This window comes from Choloepus didactylus, chromosome 2 (genome assembly GCF_015220235.1).
Source record: "Choloepus didactylus isolate mChoDid1 chromosome 2, mChoDid1.pri, whole genome shotgun sequence".
NCBI lineage: Eukaryota > Metazoa > Chordata > Mammalia > Pilosa > Megalonychidae > Choloepus > Choloepus didactylus.
The window spans coordinates 186,858,240-186,880,481 of NC_051308.1; the positions used below are offsets into that span (position 1 = coordinate 186,858,240).

The 22,242-nt window shown below is 41.3% G+C and overlaps 1 protein-coding gene across 9 annotated transcripts in view; it reads right to left on the reverse strand.

The window, feature by feature from the left end:
• The window catches only part of FGGY (FGGY carbohydrate kinase domain containing), a 472,286-nt gene that overhangs the window by 100,574 nt on the left and 349,470 nt on the right, over positions 1 to 22,242 (reverse strand). For all 9 annotated transcript variants that reach the window (XM_037827092.1, XM_037827091.1, XM_037827085.1 and 6 more), the window contains 2 exons: positions 16,027 to 16,088; positions 1,744 to 1,891 (listed from right to left, as the gene is read on the reverse strand). In XM_037827092.1, the coding sequence (XP_037683020.1) occupies positions 1,744 to 1,891; positions 16,027 to 16,088 (210 nt within the window). The remainder of the gene's footprint in view (positions 1 to 1,743; positions 1,892 to 16,026; positions 16,089 to 22,242) is intronic.

Genomic DNA, 22,242 nt, shown 5'->3' on the forward strand with positions numbered 1-22,242 from the left:
GAAGACGTGATTAGTTAAAATGAGGCCGAACCAGATTAGTGTGGTTCCTAATCCCAAATGACTGTTGTCCTTATAAGAAAAGGGAAACTTGGACAAAGACGCACATGTGATGACAGAGGCACGTGATGACTGCAAGCCAGTGAATGTTAAGGACTGCCGGCAAACCCCAGAAGCTAGGAAAAGGCAAGCAAGGATTCTCTCCTACAAGTTTCAGAGGAAGTATGGCCCTGCAGACACCTTGATTTCAGACTTCCAGTCTCCAGTATTGTGACGTGATAAATTTCTGTTTTTTTATGCCACCCAGTTTGTGGTACTTGGTTCTGGCAGCCCTAAGAAACTAAGACTCTGTCCTATTTTGGGGTCATGCTTCCTAACTTCTTAACATTTTAAGTGGCTAATTGTATATGTATTTGGCTTCTGATAAATTTATCTCTAAGACACTGATTTTTGCACCCATACAAAAAGCATACTTCCTGTAATCTGTGTTTGTACTCAGACAGTCATTTATCTGAAAGTGCAGCCTGTTGCCACATGGTCCTCAAGACATTCCTTTTCTGCCTCCACAGGCCAAATAAGGAGGCCAAGCTCATTATCTGTAGTGTACATATACTTCATAGACTCCAGACAGACATAACTTCTGCTATGTCCAATTTTGTTTCTTCTCACCATGACTCCCTTTTATTAGCAAAAGTTGATTGTGTCAACTAGGTAATGAAAATAAAGTTCAGGTCTTCCTGTTGGCATCATAAAAATACTTAAAACAATCTCAATAAAAATAACCATGAAATCACAGTATTTTGAGTCTTAAAGTTCTCAAGCTGGCAGGCCTGCTCCATTGTCACGCAGTCCCGATGCATAAACCTTGCACTGTTCACAGCCTCCATTCCTTCATTTACCTCACACTCTGCTTCTCAACTTCTTTACAACCTTCCTGGATTCTGAATTCATGGCTTATTTTTTTTATCTGTGGCTTCTCCTGGTCCCTTGGATCTGAAGCTTAGCTCCACATCTCTAGCTTTAACCTGCTTCATCCATCCTACAACATGACTGAGCTTTTCTAGGCTGATTTACTGCTGTCTCAGACACCCAATCTCTCTTGGCCTCCAGGATGCTATAGCTCAGCTTAGGAGGTTAGGAACTCACCCCACCAAATGCATTCTTGCCCCTCCAGGAGGGCCCAGAATCTCAGTGCTAGAAGGGACCCTAATGTCACTAAGAGCTGAATTTATCCTCTAATTTATTAATTGTATCTAATTTTACAAAAGTTCAATTTGAAGTACTAATAATATTAGCTTGGAGTCTCTGAACAGCCCAGACTCAGAGCACCCAGGCTGATGCGTAGCTCTGCCAAGTGAGACCACGGGTGGTAACAGTTACCACTTATTTACCAGGCAGCCTAGAGATGGAGATGGAAAACATGACTTTACAAACCTATGTAAATATGAAAATTACATAGTCAGGGGCTCACGACTTCCAGCGACTTGATGGGATAAAGAGGCAGCAGTAGCTTAATGTTAGAAATAGTGCTTTTAATGCTCTCGGGGTTGGCCCAGAAACAATGGGAACTTTCATCAAATCATCGTGGAAGCAGCAATGGCCTTCGCATCAGCAACACATCCACAAGAAGCCAGTGGGCTGTTGGCCTGCTTTGTTTTGTTTCCTTTTCTCCTCACTTTGTTTCTTCCAAACTTTGTAGCCCTTTGGCCTGCCTTCACCTTCATGCAAGGACTGGCTGTTACTTACCATGCCCTTTAGTGTCAGATCTGCTAAGGGAGACCGGTTGCCATGGAAATCTGGCCAAACATGTAAATCAACAGTGAGGAAACCCACAGACTGAGCCTTCTTAATCAGATCCAGGTGATTGTTCAAATATTCATATACACTCTGGCATCTGGAAGAGAAGTGGATTTTGTTTTTAAAAGGGGGGTAGGGTTGGGGAGAAAATTGTTCTGCAAAAAGAAACCAGTTGTACTTCCACATCAGACACAATTAAGTAAGCAGGGTCCCAAAGCTTCAGCAAAAAACTACCCCAAACCCAGAGAAACTAGCATATTATACTCTCAAATCACACTGTACTATCAGCTAGAAAAGAGGGCATTCCCTAGTGGAGAGTGGAATGGTTTGGAATCAGAACACCTAGGTTCCAGGAACATCTTTACTACTAGGAGGTATGTGACCATAAGAACATTATTCAAACTTTCTTCTCATCTGTAAAAACAGATATCATCATCTCTGTCCAACTGACCTCAGAGAGTTATTGTGAGGATCAAAGAAAATTATGCATGCAAAGATAAGGTATTTTGTAAACAGTACAATACTATACATGTGCAAAGGATTTTTAAGATCAGTATCGTAATTGTCATAATAATGACGATGATGACAAATGAAGACAAATATAATTTCCTGGAGTCAGGATAGGGTTTGCCAAGGAAAGTAAGGGAACATAGTGAATACAGCTAGAATCAGGAGTCAAGAGACTTTTAATTTCCAACCCAAACCCAGCAAATGACCCTGTGTTAGTTCTTTCTCTGTTTTGAACCTCAGTTTCTTCATGTGTAGAATGAGGAGTTAAACTAAGTGGAGACTTCAAGTGAGAAAGAGACAGAGAGAAAATGATGGGATTGGGAGTCAAGACAGTCTTTGGTTCAGATCTTTGTAGTCTCCTGTCCTAGCTAGGTGACATGGGCCAGTAATACAATCTTTCTGGACTTCAGTATTCCCCTCCACAAAAAAGGTATAATAATACCTACCCCACTGGGTTAAATATCATGGCATAGCACAAAGATGAAAATTGATTACCTTTCCCCTCTTGAAAGGTGCTTCCTTCCAAAGTTCTGAACCAATGATTTTAGAAGAAAGCAGTATATCAGTCTTTGGCATCTTTGCCACTTCTCACTGGTGTCCTTGGAACTATAGCTTTAAGGGTTAAATGTATGGCTTGACTAATGGCAGGGAAAAAAAACAGTATTGGAAATCAATGTCCAAGGGAGATTAATATCTGAGACATCTAAGACAATATTTATTATTTAACGTTTTAAAATGTTTTAGAAGTAAGGCCCAGAAGTTTCGGGTTCTAGTTTTAGGACACTGTGAGTGCCCACTAGATCCCATGAATTTCCCCCAAACTGTCCAACAATCAATGCTATAGAGCAGTGGTTTTCAAACTTTCTTTTTCCCCTTTATCAATGGAACACTTTCATTAAATAAAAATTTTTTTGTGGAACACCAATATATAATACATAGAAAAGCAAAACTGATCTGCGTAAGTGCATGAGTGAGGAAGGGGTGGGGGTGGGGGCTTGTGTGCTGGGGTGGAGTCAAGGCCCACCACTAGGCTCTCTCTTTGCTTCTTGCAAAGAAGCACCTCATTCTCGTCTGCAAAAACCTTTTACCCTAGGTCTTGTTAGGAGGAATAATATGTTATTGGGAAAAGGCTCATCAACCAAAGCACTATCAACTGCCACTCTCTCAGGATGCACCAGGCCTTCCACCATAGCCCAGTGAGGGAGGTGTCATTAACATCCCTTTACAGAGAGGAAGCACAGAGAGTGGAGAGTTGTGACCAAGTCCACATTTAAACCCACTTGGTGTGAATCTGAAGCCATGTGTTTTGTGTACTTCAAGTCAGAAATTATCTGTCAAAGCCCACATTCAACCCTCGTTTAGAATGATTCTTTAGGAAAGGGTCTTATGAGACCTCCATGGAGGATGTAGGACCAGAACACTGTATCTGGAGAGGATGAGATCCCATACTGGTTTTCTATCTCCCAGCTTTCTCTACTCTTGGTCCAAGAGGAATCACATTTATAATAAAAGTCACAAGAACATCCTTTCCAGCAAGAAGTTAAGAGTCTGCACTAAATCCAGTACCATTCCACTTCAGAATGGCATCACTGCTCTCAGAGTAAAGGGATTTTTTTTTAACAGGAGCACATGTCTATAAATCTTTTCATTCTGCCTCTCAAGGAATCTCAGAGCAGGGCATTTGGTTTCAGACATCTGGGTCAATGAGAACCTATAGGCCTAATTACTATTGATTCATCATTGTCTCATTTACTGTGGGTTTTTGCAAACAGTGAGATTCATTTAGCCTCTACATGTATGGTCACTCATGCACTAATGAGATCCCTGGGGGACAGGGAATATGCGTACCCCTTTGACTCCTAACCTCCTCGCAGCCGTGTGTTTATTCTTTGAATTCAGCCATTCTCTTACATGTTTTTTCAATTATACCTTACCATGTGTGCTATCTGAGTATATCATTCAAAATGAAATGCACTTGGAAGACATTAAGGTAACTAATGCACATCATTATTCACATAATTTTAACCTTGCAAGATGCCTTTTTGGTGTCTGACTTTGTTTCATTTTGTATGTTTTATCAATTCCTTCTCAAATGGCAGCCTGCACTCTTCTAGCTATGGAATCACATATACTGACTGTTCCAAGTGGTTCGTTTTCATTCCCTCTCCTGAGTTCCAGGCTCATATATCCTCTCAGAGAGAGAGAAATTCTTGTCCAAATCCCATTGGGTATGGTGAAGAAAACATAGGTTCAATAATCACAAAGTGATTTCACCATGTATCAGTTGGGTGATCAGGGACAGACACGAAATTTCTCAGAGCCTAGTTTACCTGTTTTGCAATTGGGGCTGATATTCACTACCTTATAGGCTGCTATGAAGGTTAAATACAGAGCCCTGAACACTATAAAATGATAAGCAATCACTAAATAGTTTCTTCTCTCTTTCCATCATAGGAAACTCACTTCTAGCTTAAAAAAAAAAACAAACTCAAGAGTCAGGGAAGATTTTTTCCCAGACTTGATTGTTTATAATCTCAAATGCAGACAGCACTCCTGGAATCTCTATTTTCCCCTCCCTCTCCATAAATCATCTAATTCTTTGGATTCAGAGGCTGACGAGAAATATGGTGACCATACTTCCAAACCAAAAATCAGAATACATGGTCTATCAAAAGACTTTTGTGTCTCCTCTAGGGGTAAGGAAAGCTTAGAAAAGAAGATATGTCTCCAGTTCCTTACATCTTAACCTACTGCAATAGACTGCTGCCTTCCCCATTTCAAAGAAACTGCTCTCACCATTATAAACAATACCTTCTTTGTTGCTAACTCTAATGGACAGTTTTCTGCCTTTATTTTACTTGAATTCTCTTTTGTGTTCTGTATGACTTGACCAGCTCCTTCTCATTTATCCTCTCTCCTTTGTTTCCAGGACACCTTACTCTCTTGACTTTCCTACCTCTTCTCTGGTTGTTCTTCTCCCTCTTCTTGTCCCTTAAATATCTGAAGTCTCCAGAGATCGGTCCTTGGCCCTCTTGTCACTCTCTCCATACCCTTGGGTGATCCTATCCTTCCCTCATGGCTCTAGTCACCATCCAATGATAAGGACTTTCAAATATATGCCCTTATCCCATGCCCATTTCTCTTGCATAAATTCCGGGTCAAATATCCAACCATCCATCAAATGTCTCCTCTTGGATGTCCAAAGACATCTTGACTAAAAGTGTCTAATATGATAAGCTTGTTCTTCCTTCTGGGTTTCTTGGTTTAATCAAGTCCAGTATAACATAAGCAGTTGCCAAAGCAACTCTTTGGGGTATAGAATGAGAGTAGGTATCATTTTGACTCATTTCTCTCCCTCAGCTACCGAATTTAATTTCCCACCAGTACCTGCCATTCCTTCTTTTAAATGTTGTTCTGTGGTAGAATGAACCATGACCTCCACAAAGACATCCCAACATAACTCACTCTGTATCTCCTTACCTATCTCCATTTTTCTTCAGAGTGCTTATCAATTCCTGGCATTATATTATGGATGTATAGGCATACCTTGGAGATACTGAGGGTTCAATTCCAGGCCATGGCAATAAAGTGAATATCGCAATAAAGCAAGGCACAATGATTTTTTTGTTTCTCAGTGCATATAAATTTATGTTCACATATATTCTAGGCTATTAAATGTGCAATAGCACAATGTCTAAAAAAAATCTAAACAAGGAACATACCTTAATTTAAATACACTTTATTGCTAAAAAAAAGTTAACTATCAGCTGAGCCTTCAGCGAGTATCTTTTTGCTGCTGGAGGGTCTTGCCTCAATGTTGGTGGCCGCTGATGGATCCAGGGTTGGTTGCTGAATTTTGAGTGTTTGTGGCAATTTCTCAAAATAAGACAACAATAAAGTTTATCACATTGTATTAGTTAGGGTTCTCCTTGGAAACAGAATCAATGAGAGATGTCTCTGATTATCAAATTGTAAAAGTGACTCACGCAACTGCGGGCACGCATGAGTCCAAATTCTGCAAAGCAGTCAACAAACTGTCAAATCCAAGGAAGACATCCGACGAACTCCTTGGGAAACGAACCGACAACTTTGACGAACTCCTCAGGAAACGAACCGGCAACTTCGACGAGCTCCCCCAGGAAATGCTTCACTGAGCAGCCGAAGAATAAGTGAAGGTTCTCTAACCGTCTGGCTTATAAGCCTCCAACTGATCACCCGGACCAAATCCAGCCAATTGCATTCTCTCATTGTGGAAGGCACACCCCTTGATGAGTCAACAGTTAGCCGCAGTCAATTGACTGATGATCCAACAAACCGGCTGATCACTGAGACCAAATCCAGCCAATTGCATTCTCTCACTGTGGAAGCACGCCCCTTGATGAGTCATCAGTCAGCTGCAGTCAACTGACTGATGATCCAACAAACCAGCCCGTTGGTTTATTAACAAGCCTCAAATATCCTCACAGCAATCCTTAGGCCAGTGCCCGCTTGACCAGACAGCTAGGCCACCTAGCCAAGTTGACACATGAACCCAATCATCACACACATCAACTGACTTTTCTTTCACAAAAGATTTCTCTATAGCATCTTTGATAGCATTTTACTCACAGAATGTCTTTCAAAATTGGAGTCAATCTTCTCAAACCCTACCACCGCTTTATCAACTAAGTTTATGCATTATTCTAAATCCTCTGTTGTCATTTCAACAATGTTCACAGCATCTTCACCAGGAGTAGATTACATCTCAAAAAAAAACACAAAAAAACAACACCCTCTCTGCTCATCCATAAGCAGCAACTCCTCATCCATTAAAGTTTTATCATGTGATTGTAGCAATTCAGTCACATCTTCAAGCTCCAGTTCTAATCCTAGTTCTCTTACTATTTCTACCACTTCTGCAGTGACTTCCTCTACTGAAGTCTTGAACCCCTCAAAGTCATCCATGGGGGCTGAATCAACTTCTTCCAAATTCCTATTAATGTTGATATCCTGTATTCTGACCTTCTCCCATGAATCACAAATGTTCTTAATGACATTGAGAATGGTGAACATTTTCCAGAATATTTTCAATTTACTTTGCCCAGATTCAATCAGAGGAATCACTGTCTAAGGCAGCTATAGCCTGAAGAAATGTATTTCTTAAAAAATAAGACATGTAAGTCGAAAAGACTCCTTGTTCTATGGGCTGCAGAATGGATATTGTGTAACAGTCATGAAAACAACATGAATCTCGTATGTCTCTTGGGTTACCAGGAGCATTGTCAATGAGCAGTAATATCTTGAGAGAAATCTTTTTTTCTGATCAGTAGTTCTCAACAGTGGGTTTGAAAGATTCAGTGAATCATGTTATAAACAGATATACTGTCATCTATGCTTTATTGTTTCCTTTATAGAACACAGGCAGAATAGATTTAGCATAATTCTTAAAGGCCCTAGGATATTTGGAATGGTAAATGAGCATTAGCTTCCACTTAAAGTCACTAGCTACATTAGCTCCTAACAAGAGAGTAAGCCTGTCCTTCAAAACTGTGAAGTCAGGCATTGACTTTTCCTTTCTAGATAGGAAAGTCCTAGACGGCATTTTCTTCCAATAGAAGGCTGTTTCATCTTCATTGAAAATCTGTCATTTAGCATAGCCACCTTCATCAATGATCTTCACTAGATCTTCTGGATAACTTACTGCAGCTTCTACATTAGCACATACTGCTTTACCTTGTGCTTTTCTGTTATATAGAGACATTAACATTCCTTAAATTTCATGAACCAATCTCTGCTAGCTTCAAATTTTCTTCTTCTGCTTCCTTACCTCTCAGCCTTCTTAAAACTGAAGAGAGTTAGGGTCTTGCTCTGGATTAGGCTTTGGCTTAAGGGGAAGTTGTGGCTGGTTGATCTTCTATGCAGACCACTAAAACTTTCTCCATATCGGCAAAAATGCTGTTCCACTTTCTTATCATTTGCGTGTTCACTAGGATAGCACTTTTAATTTCCTTCAAGAACTCTTCATTGCATTCACAGCTTGGCTAACTGTTTGGTGCAAGAGGCCTAGCTTTTGGCCTATCTCAGCTTTCAACATGCCTTCCTTACTAAGCTTAATCACTTCTAGTTTTTTATTTAAAGTGAGAGATGTGGGACTCTTCCTTTCACCTGAATGCTTAGAGGCCACTGTAGTCATTAATTGGCCTAATTCCCATATGGTTGTGTCTCAGGAAATAGGGAAGCCTGAGGAGAGGGAGAGAGATGGGGGAACAGCCAGTCGCTGAAGCAGTCAGAACACACACAACATCTATTAAATTCGCTGTTCTATACGGGCATGGTTTGTAGCTCCGCCAAAACAATTAACAATAGTAACACCAAAAATAACTTATCACAGATCATCATAACAGATATAATAATAATGAAGTATATAATAATAATGAAGTTTGAAATAATACAAGAATTACCAAAATGTGGCTCAGAGACACGAAGTGAGCACATGCTGTTGGAAAAATGATGCTTATAGACTTGCTCAATGCAGAGCTGCCACTAACCTTCGATTTGTAAAGAAAAACACAGTATCTGCGATGTACAACAATGCAAAGCATAATAAAACGAGGTATGCCTGTACATAGAATATAATTCCTTTGAGGGCAGAGGCTTTTTCTATTTTTCTCACTCTTGTATCATAAGTGCTTAGCACACAACAGGTGCTCAACATGTATTTACTGAGTATGTGTTTATGTTCAATGTTTAACACAGGTCTGGCATATAGCAAATGACCCGTAAATGATGAACTACGCCACTTTCTCCGCCATTGCTCTGATCCTATGAGATTATAATTCATTGCTGATTTGTTTCTCTTTTGAACTGCACTGTGAGCTCCTTGAGAATAGGTACTCTGTCCTATTCATCTCTGCACTGGAAAAGGCTAAGAACAAGTCAGTTTTTGCCAAAAAAAAATGTGTTCAGTTGATATATTCATCAGGAACAAGGAAAGAATATTACATATTGAAAGAAGAACAATCCAAACATATTAGGGCAAGGGAAGCAGCTTGGCAGAAGACACTTGAAAGACACTCACTCACCAGATAGTTAAAGGATCTGGATTTAACCTTGGCTCTGCTGCCAATCTTGAAACTAGCAGTTGTGGATTAGGTCAGTGTCTTCCCACCAAACACTGCCATCATCAGAACCGCATTCTGAGAACCATATTCTACTTAGGTTCCACAGGAGAATCAATTAAAAAGCAGGAATTTGAGAGGAAAAAAGGGCTGAAGCTGTGATCAACGTAAGGTCATCTCTGCCTAAGGAGCAAAGTATCTGGATATTTGTCCCCACAGAGTGAGAGACTGGTTACTGGCTACATGTACGGGCATATCTAGTTACTGTTTACATAACTCATAAGCTCAGAAAACTTCCCTGTTCAGGGATGGGGTCTAAAAGGATTATGGTAAATCAACAGTACAAAATATTCAATTTGTTTATCAACATTTGTTTCCACAGTTTCAAACAGGATTTGCTGATGCTAAGCTCTGAGATAGCTGTGACCTGTATTGCCGTTTTCAGAAAGCCCCAAGACATCAAAAGAGGCATATGGTTTCTGATTCCAAGGGATTTATTGTCCCTTCCAAATAGCCAAACTCACTTCAATAACAGCTATGAGAGTTAGTTGTTTTTTCTTCCATTTTTAAAGTTGAGATATATTCACATACCATACAATCATCCAAAGTGCACAATTGTTCACAGTACCTTCATATAGTTGTGCATTCATCATCACAATGTTTGAACATTTTCATTACTCCAAAAAATAATTGAAATAAGAATAAAAATATAAGTAAAAAAGAACAACCAAAACATCCCATCCTCCCTATTCCCCCATTATTAATTTAATTTTTTGTCCCCATTTTTCTACTCATCTGTCTATACACTGGATAAAGGGAGTGTGAGCCACAAGGCTTTCACAATCACACAGTCACACCATGTAAGCTATATTATGCTAGTTAGTTTTAAGACCCAAAGCATAATAGATTGTAGGAAACAATATTCTTGTAATTAATAGTCTATTCATATGAATATTTTATTCATAGATCTGATAGGATACAGACACACTTTTCTTTGCAGGACAATAGAAGGCAGCTGGAAGGGAAGACAAGTAGCATTCATTGAATACTAAATATCTGAGCTGGAGATAAAATTTGAGAGTCATCAAAATATAGAAAAAATGAAGGTATCACCTTAGAAGTAGTGAAAAGAGAGAAGAAGGCCAAGAACCCAGAGGCAATGAACTTAAACATAAATGGGCAAGAAAAGGATCATGAGCCTGAAGAGATTTCAGAAGTTGTCAGAGGCAGAGGAAGAAAATTGGGAGAGCAAGACCAGGAAAGAGAATGTTAAAAGGAACAGAGGTGCTGCGTGCTGCTGAAACTCAAGAAAAGGGTCTGAAAAGCATCCTATGGATTCAGCACTAATGACCTTCGCGGCAAATTCTCAGAGGGTAGAAGATGCCAGAAATCGTACTGGAGTGGGTAAGGAAGGAGTAGCAGGTGAGGAAATAGAGAGCAAGAGTATAGGCAATGGTTTTGAAAAGCTTATCTCTAAGGAGGAAGAGAATTAAAGGCGGGTATTTAAATCCAGATCTGACTCAAAGACTGAATCCTATAAGGTGCTGCTTCGGAACGACACTATGCTGCTGCTTCTCTGAGTCTGCATGTCCATCCATAAACTCTTCCTTTCTCCTTTCTTTTCTAGTTTCAATGAAAACCACTCACATGACATTAAACTACGGAAGAAAGTTCTGGAAATTTTGAGTATTTCATTTCAAAGCCTAACTATCCCTTAGGTTTGTGATGGGCTTTAAAATCTTCACAGACTGCCATTCCCATGATCTACTTCTATCCTTCTAACACCTGTAAAATGAGTTACTAACAGGGAGCGCAGTATTATTCTGATTTTATGGGTGAGGAAAGTGAGTAACTGAGACATCCACGACAGAACTTGCACAAGAAGCCAAGGCCTCTAATTCCCAGTTCAGTGTCCTTACCACTATATGATGCTTCCCACAAGAACATTAGCAGGTGTGGATGACTGACATCTGTTCCTTAACCCTAGAACAATGATCACCATAACTTTCTCCTCCTCTTCTATAATCACCATTTTTAGTGGTAACAGTCATTGCTCTAGTACAGTTGACAAAATCTTGTCAAGTATATTACCTCACTATCTCAAAATCAATTCTTAAAGGCATCTATGGCTGGTTCTCTACTACTTTCCCACATTAGGATGAGAAAACTGAAATTCACACAATGTCACATGTTGAAGCTGGGATATGAATCCAGATCTCTGAACTCCAAATCCAGTGCTCTTTTCTTTGGGTTAGTGGTTGACAGAAGCTGATCTCTTTGAAAACCTGATGATGCTATGGCCCAGCTTCACAATAATATATATGCATAAGTACATAATCAACCCAGATTTGTATACAATGTCAAGGGGTTCACTGATGATCTGAAGTGAGGAATCGCTGCTCTAAGGTTCTGCAGTCTCCAAGCGAACTGAAGTGCTGGTTGATACGGTTAAATGGCGTAATCCCTCTAGTGGTAACTGGATTATAATTAGACTCCTAAAAGGAAAAGCTTTGAAGCTTTTCTCAAACGCCTGGTCAGGAGCAATCCTCCTTCTCTACACTCTGACAACACATTGCTTATAGTCTAGTCCTGCTGCAATTCTCAGTGCACTGCACATGTCTGCCTCCCCCACTAGAATACAAATGCCTTCAAGAAATGGAAATTACTTCAAGAAATGGAAATTACTAATACAAGTAACTACAACAACCATAACAAGAACTTCTATCACCACCACTGCCATTTCATGAATACTTATTACAGCCTGACACTTAACACTATATGACAGGCACTATTCAAACTCATCTAATTTTCTCAACAGTCCTATGAGGTGATTAACTACTATTATTTACCTTTACAGAGAAGTACCAAGATAGAAAGAGGGCAAATTGCCCAGGGACACACATTTAGTAAGGGATGGAGCAGAACCATGGGCAATTTGGCTCCAGAGTCTATGATATTAATTACAACCTTAGAATTTCTCTTTTCCTGTGTATTAGCTACTATTAATTTTATAAAATATCTTAATTTTCTTAAAAAGCCCACAATTAGGCATTATTCTTACCACATACACTTACTTATTATTTTAAAAACTTTTTGAGATAATTTTAGATTCACAGAAAAGTTAAAAAAATAGTAGAGTTCCCTTATACTCTTAACTTAAGAAATTAACATAGATATAATACTCTTAACTAATCCAGAGATGTACTTGAATTCCACTAGTGTTCCCCCACCATCATCCTTTATCTGGTACTAGATCTAAACCATGATCCTACATTATTTTTACTTGTACTATCTCCTTACCCTCCTCCAATCTAGGACAGTTCTTTAGTATTTCTTTGAGTTTCATAACCTTCTTTAGAAGTATACTGGTTAATAATTTTGCAGAATGCCCTTTAATTTTCGTTTGTATGATGTTTTCTCATGTTTACATTGAGATTATGCATTCTGGCAAGAGCACCACAGAAATGATGTCGTGTCCTTCTCAATGTGTTATTTACACGATGATATATCTTATTACTGATATTAATTATTTTGATTGCTTGGGTAAGGTGGTGTCTGCCAGATATCTCCACCATAAAGTTACTATTTTTTCCTTGTATAATCAATAAGTCTCTTATGAGGAGATACTTTGGGACTATGCAAACATCCTGCTTCTTGCCATACTTCCACCACTAATTTTAGCAGTCACTGATGATTCTTGCCTGCAACAATTATTACCATGATGTTTGCCTAATAAAGATTTTTCTATTCCATTATTTCTTCTACATTATTCATTGGAAGTCCACTGAAAAGCCTTTTTCCTCATTTATTTATTTCTTCATTTACTTATTTATATCAGTATGGACTCATGGATGTTATTTTTTACTATCATTACTTATTTTGTAGCTCAAATGGTCCCAGATTAGGCTGTTGAGAGATCCTTCAAATTAGCTACCATATCCTTTGTCAAATTTTTTTTTTTTTTTGAGCAATTCCTTATTTTCTGTACCACAAAATATTCATGTATTTTCCCTATCCCAGTCCTGAATTTGATCACTTTCCTAAGGAGTCCTGGTCTCTCTTATCAGAAAACCAGAATGATATTTAAAAACTGTTTCAGTTTCCTGGCTACTAAATACCATACAATGGGTTGGTTTAAACAACAGGAATTTATTGGCTTACAGTTTTGAGGCTAGAAATTCAAAATTGAGGCAGCAGCAAGGTGATGTTTTCTTCCCAAATACTGTGGCATTGCAGGGCTGGCTGCTGGTCATCCTTGGTCCTTGGCTTTTCAGTCACATGGCTGCATCTTCTCCTTTCTCTCCTAGTTCTGTTGATTTCTGTTGATTTCAAGTTTCTCCTTCTCCTCCTTCTCCTTCTTTTTAATTTTATTTTTTAAAAATTTATTTTTATTTATTTTTCCAGTCTTCTTTTTAAATTTTTATTTCAGTAAAATATCCACAACCTAAAATTTCCCCCTTTAACCACATTCAAATATATAATTCAGGGCTGCTAATTTTGTTCACAATTTTATGCTATTGTGCCGGTTTGAGTGTACTGTGTCCCCCAAATGCCATTATCTTTGTGGTCTTGTGTGGGGCAGAAGTTTTGGTGCTGGTTGGATTTGCTTGGAGTGTGCCCCACCCAGTTTGGGAGATAATTTTGATGAGATGTTCCCATGGAGGTGTGGCCCCACCCATTCGGGGTGGGCCTTGATCGGTGGAGCTATATAAATGAGCTGACTCAAAGAGGAGAGAGAGTGCAGCTGGGAGTGATGTTTTGAAGAGTAGCAAGCTTGCTAGAAAGGAACGTCCTGGGAGAAAGCCGTTTTGAGGCCGGAGCTTTGGAGCAGATGCCAGCTGCCTTCCTAGCTAGCAGAGGTTTTCCGGACGCCATTGGCCATCCTCCGGTGAAGGTACCCGATTGCTGAGGTGTTACCTTGGACGCTTTGTGGCCTTAAGACTGTAACTGTGTAGTGAAATAAACCCCCATTTTATAAAAGCCTATCCATCTCTGGTGTTTTGCATTTTCCAGCATTAGGAAACTAAGACAGCTATCATCACCACTATCCATTACCAAAACTTTTCCACCACTGCAAATGCAAGCTGTACAACTTAAGCATTAACTCCCCATCCCTAAAGCCCATCCTGGCTCCTTGCTTCTCCCCATGGCTTCTCTCTCCGTGGCCTTCTCTATAAGACCTCCAGGAATAGGATTAAGACCCATTCTGATTAACTGAAGCAACCTCATGAAAAGATCCTATTTACAATGGCTTCACACCCAGAGGAATGGCTTAAGAACATGTTTTTCTGTGGTACATAACTCCAAGCCACAACAGAAACCAAGATCTGGATGCTAGATACATACATTGTTACTAGAGGAGCCACTGCTTCTGGGCCATCTCAGCAGAGAGAGCTAGGAGGCATATATATGTCTCACACACAAATACACTATTCTATTTTTCTTTTTATTTATATCTCTGTGTATATATTAAAAATCACAAGTTCATACTGATACCTCTGATTTTAATCCAGTACTACAGAATTCATTCTACACTTGACCCTTTCCTTATTTGTAACGGGCAGTGACCTGGCTTTTGTTTTCCACAATTGTGGTATACATATAATGGATTTTCAAAATGGAAAATGCATACCCCTATGAAAAATAAATTTACTAATTAGAATACAGTATTTATGTACAGTTATTTTTGTCTTTAGCCATATAGCTTCTGTCAAAACACTCTTTTCCAAAGTGACTTAGGCTAGTTCTTTTGTTCCCACTCTCTATTGTGGCTGTACTATTTAATTGTAAAACTGTTAGGTTCTTTTTTTTTTTTTATTATTTGTATTTCATTTTTCATCCTCCCCCTACAACCTGGCATGCATCTATCATATCTACCAACCTACATACCTACTTACCTACACATCCATCCATTGCTTTATTTTGGGGGGATACAAAACATCATCATGGTTCTGAGAGTCAAACTTATGTTAAAAGGTATTTTCAGAGAAGTGTTGCTCCTTCCTACTACCCTACTCCTAATCCTCCATTCTTTCCTTCTTATTCCTACCCACCCCCTATAAGTAACCAATGTCATTAATTTCCGGTTTAATCTTCCTGTTCCTTCTAAACAAATGAGTAGATACATATATATTTCATTATGGCTCCCTTCCTATACGAAGGGGAGCATATTGTATATGTTCTTTTGCACTCAGCTTTCTTCACTTTACTACACATCCCAGAAGTCACTCCGTATCAATTACAATCCTCAGTTTTACAGATGAAGAGACTGGCTTAAAGAGGTTGAATGCTTTGTCCAAGGTCACACACCTAGTAAGGAGTAAAGCTGGGATTTCAACCCAGGAAGTTTTTACTCCAAAATCAATATTCCTTCTTCTGGTTCAGTTTCTCATCCATGATTTCTGAGAATTTTCTTTGGGGATCTCTAGGTTCTTTGAGTTTTCAAAGATAATTTTAAAAATTAACATATGTATGTTCTGAATCACCTAGATGACTGCCCTTTAACAAAGTACTGCTAAGACATCTGCATTGCCTATAGGATCTGAAAATCACTCAGCTGCCCACAGTGAATGCCCTTATTGAAGTCATCTGGGAAAGTTGTAGAGGGGGGATAGAGGGCAATTACCTGGCTGTGGCCTTGGCTTGTAGTTCAGGGAAGGCAGCGTGGCATTGTACCATGTGGTCTATCTGAAAAACAAGAGAGATGGGTCAGTTTTATACCTTCTCTCATCTATGTTTAAGCCAGGAAAAATATATTAAAACATCTGTTTCTTACAACTCTTAGTCCATAGAGGATCCAGGAACGTTAAAATGCTAACTCAGCAAGAGTATCTCAGTTCTTTTCAAAATCTATCTTTGCTTAACCTTCTGCCAGCCTCTTGGATTGACAAAACAAAGTTTTGAGATAAGATTGGTAAGAAAAATAGAACTCCCAAGACTGAACTAGTAACAGCAGGTACTACTAGGTCCAAGAATATGATCAGGAAAGTGAGAGTGAGGAATGAGGGCAGGGGTCTGATTAAAGTTCAGTGGTGGGGTCTGAGTGTTAAAAGAACAAATCCCTTCTGGGCCACAACATTTTCCTTTCCTGATTCAGGGAATCACCCCAGGGAAAAGTGAAACCTTGAATTCCTCACTGCATCTTACTAATGGATCAGCTGAGTAAAACAGACTATGACTAGGGAGCCCCATTTTAAAAAAAAGAATGACATGCCCCAGAGCTGACAAGAGAACCTCCCTTGACTGAACAGTTATCATATGGGACACTGGGATGTAGCTTGCCAATGACAGAGATGCCTGAGCTCTGCAACCATCTTCTCATTTGAAATCCCGTGTCTAGGATTTTATTCCTTAATCCACCTGGTGGCTTTAAAGAAAATAATATGGAATATACATCAGGGTCTGCTTGCTAAAATACACCAAACACTGTGCTTTAGTTCCTGAACCTAATCTGTATAACTTCTGGATGCTTACTTGAGTTTTTAGGACTCCAAAACAACCACTGTGATGGATTTATCTTTAATCAACTACGGACAGACTGCTTATTTTGGCCTCACAGAGACAGTGTCTCTGAGCACAGTTCCTGAGATTCAGGTCCGTGTAAAGAGAGAGAACATTTGTATTGAAAGCACACAGGCCGGGTTTGGATTCTGGCTCTGATATTCACTAGCTGTGTGACTTTACCCAAGTCACAACTTCTCTGAGTCTCAACAACCTCCCTTCCCCTCCAGCCCCCCCTTATTTTCTGGGAAATAGGTTGTTGGATTGTTGGGTAGTACAGAATCTTCCATAATGCCAACAACAATAGAAAAAATATCGCTTGAAATTTATTGTCTCATTTACCATGTATCAGTACTAACCTAAACATTTTACACACATTATCTCATTTATTCCTTACAACACGTTTATGAAGAAGAGACTTTTCTCCACTATGCAGAGGAGAAAACGGAGACTAAAAGAAGTTAAATAACTTGTCCAAAATCATGGGGCAGTAAGTGGCATATCTAGGTCTCTCTATATCTAAAGGCACAGTCCTTAATTGCTATACCATATTGCCTACTAAACTTCCAGGCATAGTATAAGTTGTTGAATACCATTTGTACGATTCTGTGGGACTCCGTCAAAATAATACCAAAACGACTAGTCATTTCAATAGGAAAAGGATCATGCAAGTTTTGAATATTTATTTCCTGTGGGTTCAGTCTTGGGCTAGAGGTGATGGAGCAGATACCGGACCCTCAGAATTTACAATCCAGTGGGAGCATCAAGATAAAACCACTGGAATCAGTAGTAGATAATTAAAGGAATTACTTGATTTGATGCTAATTTCTATGGGGACGGCATTGGAGGAATCCAGGAGGAAATACAGGACTCTAACATTGTGCATGCTGAATGTAGCTTTTCAGTATTTCCTAAATGTTTAATATTCCATATACTGTCCTGGGCTCTTGGGGAATCGGGAAATAAATACATAGTAACATTTAGTAAGTGGTCAATCATCTGGCAGTCATTACATACTTTGGGGAGGTGAGGCTTCAGCTGCGAAGCCCAGAACAGGCAGAATTTGGAGGAGTAAAGGGCTGGAGGCAAGGCCTTCCAGAAAAGAGACTGTGGTGAGCAGAGACATGAAGAAGGATGTGCATGAACGATTGTGGGCAGTAAGGGGACTGGTCTAGCCTTGTGCCTAGCACTTCATAGCTGCTCAAAAACATTTGTTGAATAAATGTGGAATGAGCAAAGCATAATGGAAGGGACCCACCATATGCTCTTATAGCACCATGTTCCTCTCCTTGGTTAGCATTTACCATACTTTACATCTGCATCTATAGGTGCAATTTTCTGAATGATGTCTGTTTCTACCACCAACCTTTAAGCTCCATAGAAGCAGGGACCATGTCTGTTTTGGTCTCATTTGTGTCCTCAGTGTCTGGCCAAGTTTTGTTAAATTAGAGAATATGTGAAGTGTTGGAAATATGGGTAAATAAGGAGGGTAGGTCAGGGAGAATGGCTTCTGAAAACCAGGTAAGAATTTATGCCTTTTTGGATTGGGAGGGGGGGGGCATCAAAAATTATTTGCATTTGGGGAGCAAAATGATGAAAAGTTAAGGAAAATTAGTCTGGTAGGGTATGTAGGACAGGGAAATGGTCTAAGTGTAGAGAGCGGGAAATGCAGACAAGGCTCACAGGCTGGCAGTGGGAATACAAGGCACAAATATCCCCTCTCCTCCCTCCATGGTATCATTTATTAAGTTCTTTCACAGTCATTAGTTTATATTCCATCTCTTTCCCCAGAGTCTGAGCACTTGTAAAGCAAGAATCTCATCCCCCACTCCCCAATGCCTAGAGCAATTCTCAGTACCTTGAATGAATGAATAAGACACATTTTAAATGAAATAAAATAGACTTTGTGATTGATCAGTTATAGAATATTAAGAAATCTGAGTTATGGATGACTTTAAACTTTGGGGTTTTATTGAAAAAGAAATGTGGCTTACTGGAAACAACATGGGCTTTAGAGACAGGTGGACCTGGCTTTAAATCCACGGTCTGTATTTATACTGTTCTATCTTGGAAAAGTTTCTTAACCTCCCAGAGTCTCAGTTCCACTTGCTTTGCAGGGAAGCCTGTGGTTTTGCCTGGTATGTGGTAGGCTTTCAGTTCATAACATCTTTTATTAAAGAAAAGGGGTAACACCAAAAGAGTGAAATAGTTAAATGTTCAGCTGCACTCTGTTTTTTTCACAGCATTTGATGCTAAAAAGGCCCATGAGGCTGAACAAAGAAAGGCCCCTTTGTCAAATAACTGAGCACTCATTCCAGTCGCCCAGAGTACTTGTTCCTAGGGTTGGTCTCTCAACTTCTGTTCTATTCTCTAATGCATTTAGCACAGTGTAGAAGAACATAGGGTCCAATTGGTGGTTGTTTGTTTCCCAGTGAAATAACCAGTTTTACCACAATGACTGTCTTTGCCAAGCTGTTGCCTTAGAAATACACAGACAGAACCAGTCCAACTCTGACTAATTTTCTTGTTTCTGACATCTCAGATTTCAGCTCTGAGAGTTAGCAGCTCTAAAAGTTGGCAGAAAAGGCCAAAAGCTATGTGGATAGATAGGAAGCTTGAGCTGGGTAGAGTCGGGTATTCCTCAGGATGACTTTCAGGTCCAGAGCAAGAGGGAAAGGCCATATTGCAATACAGAAATAGGGTTGGGTTTTTAAGGCCCTTCCTTTTAAAGGTGGTATCTGTGTTTGGGACATGGGAGAAATGGAAATGCAATATAATATATAATAAACGGGCAGTATGAGGTGGCGTCTGGCCCACAGATGTATTTTATTTGAAATGTATGTTTTAGAAAATGAGCCAATATTTTAAAATTGGGAGATTTTACTTAAAATCCAGATTCTGTTTTTCTTCAAGAGTTGAAGAATATAAAACACTGGACCATCCGTATGCCCCCGTGGCAATGGTCAGCTGGAGCCTGTGGAAAGCCGCCTCCCGAATCGGGCCTAGCGTATGCGCTGCAGCCTGCTCTAGAGTTACCCCCGCCCATCGAGTGAGCCAAGATGGCGCCTGCATCCTGTTTCCGCATAGTGACGCATGTATCCGCCACCCGCTCCTACCAATCGAAATCCTGTATACGCGATACTAGCCTAGAAGCTTATTGGTTGTTAATTGTGTATAAAAGGTCTTACCCGGACGGGGTAGGGTGAGACAGCCCACAAGGAGCCGTGCCTGACGGCCACATCGAGGCTGCTCTCCCACGAGGCGCCGTGCCCCGTGTGGGAACCAGTAACACAGAATGTTCATCTAGCTGTAGTAAAGGGCTTGCTTTCACAACTGCCGTGTGGTTCGAGTCGTGATTCATGACCAGGTTAGTTCGCGCAGTCTGCATCTCTCTCTCTCCTTCCCTGTTTCCCCTCGCCGGCCGGGAACCGGGGACCGAGCGGGGCAGCGCCGGACAAGTGGTGGCCCGTACGGGGAAGCTCCTCCTCCTGCCTCGCTCTCGACGGTCCCTCTGTGAGGAGAGCAGCGCTGCGCGTCGAGCTTACGGCGGACTTCCCGCGCCTGATCAACGCGAGAAGGTGAGTGCGTCTTATTACATGATAGTTAGGGCCCGTGGGTTTTCAGGTGACCCCGGGGGACTCGGAAGAGCTCTCCGAGTGACTGAAGTATAGTGCCGACTGCAATCATGGGGCAGTCCGGAAGTTCACCTCTCTTAGCTCCCTTAAAGAACCTTTTGAAACAACGGGGTATCTCGGTCAGGAAAAGCTCCCTTCAGCGTTTTCTTGATGATGTTGATACTTTTGCCCCTTGGTTTGCCTGCACCGGCAGCCTTAGCCTACCCTCTTGGATGAAGCTCGGTCGCGACATAGACCGAGCGCGCCAGACGGGCGTGTGTATGGACCCGATTCTAGTACCCGTATGGGAGACCGTCCGTGCGGTCCTTGAACTAGAATCGGCTACCGGCCTAAGCCCGTCCTCTGTCTTGCAAGAAGCACGGTGCGCGCTCCAAGAAACCCAGTCAGTTTCGTCAGCGGACGGCTCCTGTAAGGGCAAACCGCCGGAGTCCAGTGACTCTGACTCAGAGTCAGATAGCGATACTGACGAGAAGGCGGAAGCATCCCCGCTAATTGAGTGGGAGGAGCCTCCCGCCACACCCGTGCGGCCTTCCGCCCCGCCAATGTCTACCGCTGCACCCCCAGGGACACCCCAGCTCCCAACTGACGCCTTGGGCGGTCCCACCAAAGGACCTTGCCGAGAGCTCCCTCTAGTGGCCATGCCCAGTAAATGTAATTATCCTTTGCTGCCAGACCCGGAAACCCCGATGGGTCGGTCAGGGGAGGGGCAACCTTTGCCGTACCCCCCGCCCGAGTATACAGGCCCTCAGGACCCTTTGCCATTAGGTAGTGGTGGGAGACATTTCTGGAGATGGAACCCTTTCACAACATTTAGACCTTTTGGCATGCTGGGTGGCTACCAGCCACTTGAGCCGCAGCCAGTCTCAGAAATGTACCCGGTTATTATCAATCCCCAAGGTGGCAATCGGCACGAATCATATGATTACAAACTATTGAGGGAATTGAGGCAGGCCGTCCATCAGTATGGCCCCAATGCCCCTTATACCTTGAACATGATCGAGAACCTCTCTGCTCTAAATCATACACCCGCAGATATTTTTCAGCTAGCCCGTGCTTGCTTGCCGTCAGGCCGATTCATAGATTGGAAAGCATGGTTTGAGGAGTTAGCTGAAGAGCAGGCCGCAAGGAATGCGGCGGGGAGACGTGGCGGGTGGAATGCTGACATGCTGTTGGGGAGAGGCGCCCATGCCCAGAACCAAACGGGTTTCCCACAAGAGGTCTATGCCCAGATCTTCCGCTGTTTTGTGGGTGCCTGGAAAAAGCTAACAGGTGAGGGAGAGGCTCAGGCCTCACTCAGCAATATACACCAAGGCCCCACAGAACCATTTGCGGATTTTGTAGCCAGGATGCAAACCGCAGCTGAGAGAATCTTCTCAGATCCAGGAGTAGCAGAGACTGTGGTTAAGCAAATGATTTTTGAGCAGTGCAACAAGGAGTGCAAAGTTATCCTGGCACAAAACAGAGCAAAAAATTTGACAGAGTGGGTCAGGCTCTGTAGAGATGCTGGCAGCCCTTTAACTAATGCAGGTCTAGCTGCCATGCTAGCCAGCTCCCTACAGGTGGCTACAAAAAGCCCGAGAACCTTAGGGGCAAAGTCTAACGGGTGCTATGGCTGTGGCCAATCAGGGCACTTTAAGAGAGATTGTCCCAATAGACGTCAACCCCCTGCCACTCAACGGTTTGGCGAACCAGGTGCAGCAACCAGG